At 44.7% G+C, this 10,221-nt stretch overlaps 1 protein-coding gene across 1 annotated transcript; it reads left to right on the plus strand.

Moving 5' to 3' along the window:
• Window positions 1-8,479: 8,479 nt before the first annotated feature.
• LOC147618928 (putative pentatricopeptide repeat-containing protein At3g23330) lies at window positions 8,480-9,178 on the plus strand. The gene has a single exon (XM_086774381.1). The coding sequence runs from the start codon at window positions 8,480-8,482 to the stop codon at window positions 9,176-9,178; it is 699 nt and encodes a 232-aa protein (XP_086630507.1).
• Window positions 9,179-10,221: the final 1,043 nt, after the last annotated feature.

Consider the following 10,221-nt stretch of genomic DNA (forward strand, 5'->3'; position numbering starts at 1 on the left):
AAGTACATGATTCGGGCTCGGTACATACTTTTTAAGTATGCCGACATGAAATACATTATATACTTTGAGATGAGGAGACAGAAGAAGTTCATAGGCTAAGTCACCTACTTTCTTTGTAATCAGATATGGCCCACAGTCACTACAAGAATGGTCTATACATAGCGACCCTCATATAAATATGAAGAAAATAGTGGGGGTCGCTTTTGTGGATGCTTATGCGACGTTTAAATTGCAGTTGTTTATGCCACCATTGTAGCGACCCTTGCAAACTGGAATTGAGTGGTTTATGCATCGGACTTGCGATGCATAAGCCACCTTTTGTTTTTGGGTCGTTTATGCCACCCGAAATTTTTTAAAAAATAAAATGTGAATACTCGACTGGGTACTCCAGGCGCATCGACTGGGTATGAGGACCAGAAGCTGGTCGACACTACTGCGAATGCATGGGACTCTGCGGCGGCATACCTCTCGAACCATTAATAGGAGCTTCCTTCTAAATGACGAATTGAGTGGTTTATGCATTAAATGACGAATTGAGTGGTTTATGCATCGGATTTGCGATGCATAAGCCACCTTTTTTTTTGGAGTCGTTTATGCATCGCAATTTTTTAAAAAAACTAAAAGTGTTCATTTTCTTCCCCGTTTCGCGCGATTTGTAGCATCTGCAAATTTTTCCACACTGCGCGCAGTTCGTCTCTCAATCCACGCTCACGGCGGCTAGGTTTGTCAGCACTTATTTCTATCAGCTCTTATTCAGACAGTTTCTCAATCAAACACAGCTCTCAACCTGTTAGCTTCGTTCCTTTTCTTTCTCCATTCAGTTGTGGTTTAGACAACACTGATTTAGTCAGCATCGTTTCAATTAGCAGCACAGATCAAGACACTTAAATCTTAACTAGCTCCCAAATTATATGTATTTGACTCAAACAGACTCAAATCTGTATCTGACTCAAGTAGACTCAAATCTGATAGCTCCTGACCAGCTTTAAATTTGTCGACTCCTATCTGGACTCTTCTTCCTCCAATATGATCCGATTCAGACAGTACTGAGCCTAACTCTCCCTCCTTCTATCAACATTGCTTTAATAAGCACTGTATCAGTCTCAGCACTGCTTCAATAATAAGCATTGTATTAGTCAAGAATGAACCTGTCACACTTATTTATATGCGCTTACAACCCTATACAAAAGATCTGGCCTTTGATGGATCTTGCCTCATGTGATGAAGTCATATTCCCAAGATTCTAGGCTGTCAAAGATATTATCTTCAAGATGATGTACCACCATGCATCTGTGAAATATGTTAATGTAATCTATATTCTCTAGCAGCAACTACCTTTGAAGATCCTCAACATCCTTATTTATTTGCAAGTAAAATAATGAATGCAAAGTTTATGGTGGGACAGTCAGTGTGGTCAACACAATTTGTGCATCTATCATATCCCATTCTTTAGGCCACACATGATGTGACTTTCTAATTAGATAGGTCCTCCAATGAGTTCCTCTTCCACTATTATTTGTGGGTAGCTAACATGTCCCTCTCTATGAAGTGACCATTAGAATTAGGATTCTGAGCTAGATAAAGTAGGTGACCACTGACAATGGAATGAAGCTTTAGGATTTCCAATGGCTTGTACATCTATGAATGAGATGAATCTAGCTGGTTATGCATTGATTAGGCTTCCTATAGGTCATCATCCATGCAACACTATATTTCAACATTCGCTTTAAGAGCCCATCATTTCATCCTCTATTGTATTGGGAACCCTAAGCTTAAGGAGTTCTTCATCTTCTTTAAATATCTCAAGGTGTTCTCCAGCCAACAGCCTTCTGGACTGGCCGACCAGCTCCCTTCCTCACATTCTGGCAGCCTTGCAAGTAGATCATGTGGCCTTGAGGCACACAATTGAAATCTCCAAGAAGATGATAGGTAATCTAGATATCAATATCTTTTGATTCCTTTTACCACTATATCTCCCTATAAAACTCTAATTTTATAAAGAGCACTTCCTGCAAGTTTTTGAGGATGGATTCATTGTCAGCCCTAGATACCCTCATCGGAAGATCACATGCCATATTATCATCGGCCAATAAAGAGTATCATCCCACTATGTGTAGATTGAATCAGATTGAATTTGGTAGAGCAAAGGGCATTACTTGAGAGGCATAGTTATGCAAGGTACACAGTTAGGGAGGTGCAGATTGAGAAGCATTATATGTTCAGATGCCCACCCTATTATTTGATTCAAGGGAGATTCCATTGTCTCAAGATGGATTCAACCCTCTCTCATAGGTTATACAATGTCGCACCATAAGAGGCTCAATATGTTTTTGATACTCTGAAAGAGGACTTCCATCAATCTCGCCAGGATTGGAGCAAGCCTATTCCTCAAGTTACTTATAAATTGCAGCTACCATCTTTGGTACAACCAGTCTATCCTTGGTGGCTCTTTTGTGGAGGGGGTGTACTTTGCCTCCCGTGGGTTTTATGAAGTTCACCTCACCGATGCCTTGCAGAAGCAGCGTGTGCTTGAATTTTCTCCTTTATTTTATGGCAGGAAAATGGTACATGCTATGCCATGGTTCCCCAATAAGGACTATCAAAGTCTCATACGACATCATTGTCCTGTCTGGGTGGAGGTGGTTAATTTCCCAGACTATATGCGAGAAGAATTGCCAAGATTGGCCGCTGCACTGGGCCAAGTTATCTGCCCCCCTCGCCCTGCTGGGAATCGTAATAGATTTTGTTTTGTGGGACACAGATACCCCTACCCTCCCCTCCATTGCAGTCGAGGTTGAAGGTTTGCCAATGGGCCAAAAGTACTTTGAATTGAAATGGGAAATTTTTGCAGGTGCTTGTTTTTCATGCCATAAGTACGGGCATCTGGCCTCTGCATGCCCTACTGTCTTGCATCCCCCTCCAGCCACTGCTATACCTTCTCCCCTGGTTCAGCCCACTCATAAGCAAGAGACTACTGGGTCCAAGAATTTGGATAAAAATGCCTCCAAAGTTGGGAAAGTGGCTTCGCAAATGCTAGCCATAGATAAAGGCAAGGACAAAGGTAAAGAGAAAGAGAAGGCCCCTGATAATGATGGTTTTTTACAGCCCAAGAGGGTGTTGAGGCAAAGACCCCTTCAATCTCGCCACTAGGATGCATCTACTCCTACTCCAGGCCAAGCCTCTACCTCAGCCACTCCCCCGGTTCTTCTCAATTGGGTTGGAGTTCTCAAAAAACACATTCCTGTTTGTGAGTCTGAGGAAGGGCTATCCTTTGACCCAGGGAAGGAAGGGCTGCAGCCCATGATGGCTGATGCTTAAGCACTCTTTGGTTGTATATTCTTGGTCTCCTCCTTTGTATATATCCTCATGCTTGACAAACTCCATTGTGTCACTCTTAATGTACAGGGCCTCTGCAATCCTTCTAAAGTGGAGGCTAGTGTGGAATTATGTTTTAACTAGGCAGCCGGACATTCTCTGTTTGCAAGAACATAACCAACATTCTATGGCTGGCCAAGCTGGCTATTTTGGGGGCTATGATATCCACTATGCAGGTACTAAGCATTTCTCGGGTCTTTGCATATTGGTCAGACATGAACTGCAGCCCCAGCTTGCCTTCAATGATTGTGATGGCAGATGGATGGTGATTCAATGTGATGTCAATGGTGATATTTGGGAATTTGCCTCTATTTATGCCTTGCAAACTTCTGCTTCCAGAGCTTCCATGTGGCATGCCATTGCTTCTTACCCATGGCGATCTTGTGCTCTTCTTGGCGGAGACTTTAATAACTCTCCCATGCCATCAGACAACACTACTCATAGATCTCATATGATCCCTTCTGAAAAGCGATCATGGGAGGAGTTACTTACCACGACACATGCACAAGATTTATGGACAACCATGCACACTGGAATAGTGGGCTACACCTATCATCATAATGCCTTTACTAACTACTGGGCTCACTTGGATAGATGGTATTTACTGTATGCTCAACAATATACAGATTTCAGTCTTCATATTGAGGTTGATCACTCTCTTGGTCTCTCTGACCATGCTCCTTTATGGCTGAATATTCAGTTTGGCAGCCCTGGGATGACATGCCTTTACATTCCATTCGGATGAAACATAACAATAAAGAATACCTGCAGCATGCACAATTTCAACAATTGATCCGATATGCCATAATTCCTCTTACAGCCCATGTCCATTATGACTGTAATTTTGCATGGCAACGCCTTGTGGACAGGCTTCAGCATGCTATTCATGAATATGGGAGTAATTTCATGCCTGACTGGAGAGCTAAAGTTCAGCATGCCAAAGCAGTAGTTCAGTCCTTGACTGCACATTCCCAATTGCAGCCCCTCTCCTCTCAACAAATGGACACTCTCTCTCAGTCACAACAGCTCTCTTGCAAGCTAATGACCGATGGAAATTGGTCAAGTGGCAGGTTCGGGCAAGGATGACTCAATTCATGGATAAAGGCTGCTCTTCAAAATCTTTCTTTCAAGGGTTACATGCTTCCAGGAGGAAGACCTCTTGCCTCAGAGTCCGTAAACTGGATGGTGAATGGACTCGGTCTTTCTCAGAGCTCCAACATGAATGCTTTTCTTATTTTTAGAAACTGTTTGCACCCCCTGCTACCACTTCTTTGCACGAATTACAAGCTCGGGATACTCTTTTACAGCATGTTCTTCCCATTCTCAACCCACAGGAAGCTCTCAAACTTGATATGCCTTTCACTGATGTGGAGCTTGATGATGCCTTGTCCCATCTCAGCACTGGTAAGGCACTAGGATATGATGGCCTCACGGTGGAATTTTTCTTACACTTTTGGGAAGACCTTAAAGGTGTTATCCTGCAAATGATTAATGAGGCTTGGCATATAGGAGTACTCCCCCAATCATGGAAGCATGGCATAGGTAAACTCATCCCCAAGCGGAATTTGTGTGAGCATCTCATGGATTGGAGGCCCATCACATTGATGCCTGTTGCAAGTGCTTTATGAGGGTCTGCATCCCTTGCAATATGGCTTTGTTCCTAGGCGGCAGACCCATGATAATATTGGCAATGCTCTCATGGCTATTGAATATGCAAAATATTCTGACCAAGATGTTTTTATTATGCAAGTGGACTTTGCTAAAGCTTTTGACACGGTCAACTGGGATTTTATCTCACAGACAATGGCTCAGATGGGATTCGGGCCAAAAATGGCTAATGTCATCTACTGCTTGTATGCTGACTCTACAGCCCAATGCATCCTTGGTAATCATCTTTCTCAATCTTGGTCCTTGGGTTGTTCGGTCAGACAAGGGTGTCCACTCAGTGCCCTCTTATATGCCATTACCACTCACCCACTTCTCAGATACTTGGATCATCTTACCGCTGTCGTGCTGTGGCACATCCATGTAGTGAAAGAAGCTCACAGACCATCCCATATGAACTCAGATGCATGGGCATGAAGGCAGTATGATTAGTCAAGGTCATGGCCATGGTCCTGACTAAATGAGTATTGATGGCAGTGAAAATAATGCGGGGATAGCAAATGTTAAATGAGGCCAAATGAGTCTTTTTGATGTTATGCATGGGAACAGTCCCTAAGCAAAGATATGGTGTAAAGGAGCCATAAAGAATGTGATACTTATCAATCCAAGAAAAATGGGAGAAAAATGAGGGCAGTGTGGAATTTCAAAACGGAATAAACGTGTTTTCAGCTGAAAAAGGTGTGGAGAGGCCCGATTTGCCGGCAGGATCCAGAAATAACCAGAGTTGGGGGGGGCGCTTCGAAAGGGTATGGAAGAATAAGCAGGGAGCTTTTCGGAGGGAACCGGGGGCTCTCTGTAGAATGTACAAAGAGTAGCTGTGTGTGGATGGGGGGGGGCCTCGGGGAAGGGGCCTCAGGAGCGGAAGACGAAGGGGTGCCTTTTGACGTGTGGTGAACTGCAGCTGAGGCAGGTCGGGCTGACAGCGAAGGAAAATAAGCGTGGAAGCGAAGGCTAGAGGAGTCAGCCGTCAACAAAGACAACGAATCGATTTTTGTGGGTATGAATCTGCTTTTCTTGGACACTGCATCACTCATGAGAAGATAGTATCCCCAAAGTTTTTGCTGTCTTCAGACATGTTCTAAGAAAACCCAATCAGCTTTGTCGTCTGCTGTCTTGGCTACAAGCTTGACGATCATGCCACCACTTGAGAAATTAGCATTGTGCACTTAACTGCTGCTGGGTTACACTCCAAGCTCTCTAAGCCAATGGTATCAATCTCACAGATGAGGACTTAAGGTTTGGCAAAATGCTTCTAGAGGCTTGTGATCTGATGAAAGGAACATGCAGGTCAAGTGGTTATTTCCAAGATATCTGTTCGAGTTGTTGCCATCCTCTTTTCTTTTTTTTCTTAAACTAAATCATCATAGCACTGCTTCAGTATCGTATGCAGCATCTAAGATCTTTCTCAGCAGTGAAACCAATTCATAGATTTTCTACTACTCTTTGATTAGCCTCTTCTTTGGGGTATGCTCCAATAGGCTGTGCATTTGTTGTTGAGCTGATTTCTACCTCTTGATCCGGAGCTCGGATATTCTCTGCTAGTATGTGTGCTATGATTATGATGGTAATTGTATGTGTGATTTTGGGAGTGCATGTGTGATGATGAACTTGTAACCAAGGAAGAGAAAGGGAGAATGATACTAATCTCAAACCTTCGAGAATTGAAGTGAATTGGCATTTGTACATGTCAACAAAAATGTTAATGTCTTATGCTCCTTGAGGAGCTATCTATTCTGTTTCCTTCCTGGGATTTTGGAAGCTACTCTCACAGCCAGAAGTCCCGCGCTTTCCCAGCGACACCGCCACATCACGACATTCTTTGGTGAACCCGACGTGAAATTGCTGGGGTGAGAGTGTGGTGAAATCCCCGTGAACTATGTATGTGATGATTTCAGCATATGTATGAGGTAGAAAACCTTGATGGCCTATGATCTAGAGGGTATTCCTTAAGGGTACAGGCAGCAGAGCCTGTATGATTTGTTGGTACCATTTGACCCAGGTGGATTAGGGAAGAAGAAGGATTACAAGGGCTTATGACACTTGTTCACCTCAAGAGAAGGGGGTAACAAGGAGCTTGTATAGACTTGTAGTTCTCTCTTAGGACTGTAGAATGGGCAACAAGGGCTTGTGACACTCATCCTTCTCGACAGCTGAGGAAGGAGAGGAGCTTGCAATGACTTGATCCGTTCCTGCCACTTCAAGGGCCTATGACACTCATCTATTCCAATAACCAAGGATAGAGAGGAGCTTGTAGTGACTTGAAGCTAAACCTTTGTCTCAAGGGCTTACGACACTCGACCTTTTTGATAGCTGAGGAAGGTGAGGAGCTTGTATTGACTTGAGGTCTTCCCTACAAGTTGCAAAACAGTTAGAATGCTCAAGAACTTATGAATGCCGGAAAGGTGGACACTTCTTTGTACTCTAATTGTCGGAATATCTGAAAGAAACTCTTGAAAAACAGGGCTAAATGTATGCAATGATAATCTGAATGAATGGTTCGACATAGAGAAAGCCCAAAACATCAGAAGGATAAAAGGAATGCCAATGCAGAATGCTATAGAATTGAGTGTATGAACATGGAGATTAAAGCTCTACTCGTTGTTCAGGAAAGCCATATATGATGGCATTATATGTACACATGGAATGCTCATTTGTAATACATGAATAAACTATGTGCCAGTTAATGGCTGCAACCAGTTAGAGTCTTTGAAAAGAAGCTCATGGTGATTTGAAGCAGTACAGGGCATCGGTGGAAGGGGAAGGCAGGCTAGGCTTCATATGTGATGCAAGATGGCAAAGCATGATAACCCACAGCAATTTGTTGAAGGATTGAAAAAGCTTTGTAATCAGGGTAGCCTTCATGAAGCCATACAGACTGTGGACAACCTGACAGTGGACGGGCACAGCTCTCATGTTTCTACCACTATGTTTTACTATCTCTTACAAGGGTGCATTGACAAAAGGGACCTGGATACTGGCAGAACAATGCATTCTCTTATAAGGAGAAGAAGATATGAGCTCAACACTTTCTTGGGAAGCCACTTGATTAGAATCTCATTAGAATGTATGCGTTGTGTGGTAGTTTACCGGAAGCAAATGATGTGTTCTCTAAGCTTTCGAATCCGAATGTCTTAGCATGAACTGCTGTGATTCTAGCACATGCAAAGCTTGGATATGGTGGAAATGTGATTCATTTGTTCAACAAATTGCAACAGACAAGTGTAATTCCAGGGAATTACATGTATGTTGCTGTTTTAAAAGCATGTTCAAGTATGGAAACTCTTCATGAGGGTAAGCTGGTCCATGGACACTTACTTGAGAGTGGTCATGACTCAAACATTACTGTTTTCAATACCCTTATTAGCATGTATGCCATATGTCGTAGCCTGTATGATGCATATAAAGTGTTTAAGAGATTGCCCATTTCAAGTGCGGTGACATGGAATGCAATAATTGGAGGTTACGCTCAGCATGGGCATGGTCACCAGGCTCTCCTTCTCTTTCAGGAAATGCAACAACATGGCATGAAGCCAACGCAATTACGTTCGTGTGTGTTTTGAAAGCATGTTCCTATATGGCAAGTTTAGGGCAGGGCAAGCTTACTCATGCCTATGTAGCTGAGAGTGGGTTTGAAACTGATGTATTTGTAGGGAGTATCCTTATTGGCATGTATGCCAGATGTGGAAGGCCTGCAGATGTACAGAGTGTGTTTGAAAAGCTACCAAAACATGACCGGGTGACATGGAGTGCAATGGTTACAGGGTATGTTCAGCATGGGCGGGGTGAGGAGGCTCTCCATCTTTTTGAGCAAATGCTGCGGGAAGGGATGGAGCCAAAGGATACCATTTTTGTTAGTGCTTTGAAAGCTTGCGCCAGTACATCAGCTGATCATAGGGGTAATTTCATTCATGGATATGTTGTCGAAAGTGGTTATGATTTGGATGCATGCGTCAGTAGTATGCTAATTGATATGCTTGCAAAACTTGGGTCTCTTGAGGAAGCTCAGAGAGTGTTTGACAGTTTAGGACAAGAAGGTGTGGTGCCATGGACTACTATGATTGCAGGATATTCTCGACATGGACATGGACAAGCAGGACTTTTTGAACAAAATGCAACAGGAGAGGCAAATGCCCAATAATGTTACTCTTATCAGTGCCTTGAATGCATGTTCAAGTATAGCTGCCCTTTCCCAAGGCAAGCTAGTCCATGCTCGCTTGATGGCTAGTGGCTTTGAGTTAGATGCAGTGGTTGGGATTGCCCTTATCAATATGTATACGAAATGTGGGAGTCTGGAGAGTGCAGCCAGGGTGTTCAAAACTTGGCATATCAAAGATAAGAGATATGGACTACCCTGAGCGTAAGGCACCTGCCTCTGAGACAACAGGGAAGGTTAATGTCAATGGGGGTTCAACCCCATTATCACTAGAAGGTTTGAACGAGGATGATGTTGGCTTAACCATGCAAGATGGGCAATACTACGATGCAATGCTATCTTTTGCAGATATTCTCGACACGCATGGGGAATCTAGAAACACAGTTGTGGACTGCTCTGAGAACAATCAAACTGTATCTTATGAAAGTAAAAGCTGTGAGAATTTCAACTAGGGGGATGCCAAACCAACACTTGTGCAAGTTGCATTAGCTGGCAAAGAGAATGGAGATGGAGTTTTAACAACCCTTGAAAATAGGCTTCTTATGAGCAGGATGATCAATATAGGAAATTCAACCAGTCAGGAAAGCCTTGATGAGAATGTGGGTTCAGAGGATGAAAAAGCTGAAGATAACGTGCCCGAACACCCCCCGGCCAGCCCCCCCGGAGCCGTGCCCAAACACCCTCCCCGGCCGTTCCCCCGGAGCCGTGCCCGAACACCCCCCGGCCGGCCCCCCGGAGCCGTGCCCTCACGCCCCCCGGCCCCCGCGGTGCCGTGACCGAACACCCTCCCTCGGCCCCCGCGGTGCCGTGCCCTGAACACCCTCCCCCGGCCCCCACGGAGCCGTGCCGTGCCGTCACCCCGGTGAGCCCGAACACCCTCCCCGGCCCCCGCGGTGCTGTGCCCGACCACCCTCCCTGGCCCCCGCGGTGCCGTGCCCGCCCGAACACCCCCCGGAGCCGTGCCCTCACGCCCCCCCTCGGCCGGCCCCCCCGGAGCCGTGCCCTCGCACCCCGGTGCCGTGCCCTCA

Source organism: Cibotium barometz, chromosome 34 (genome assembly GCF_041138505.1).
Source record: "Cibotium barometz isolate CiBa-2024 chromosome 34, ASM4113850v1, whole genome shotgun sequence".
Taxonomy (NCBI): domain Eukaryota; kingdom Viridiplantae; phylum Streptophyta; class Polypodiopsida; order Cyatheales; family Cibotiaceae; genus Cibotium; species Cibotium barometz.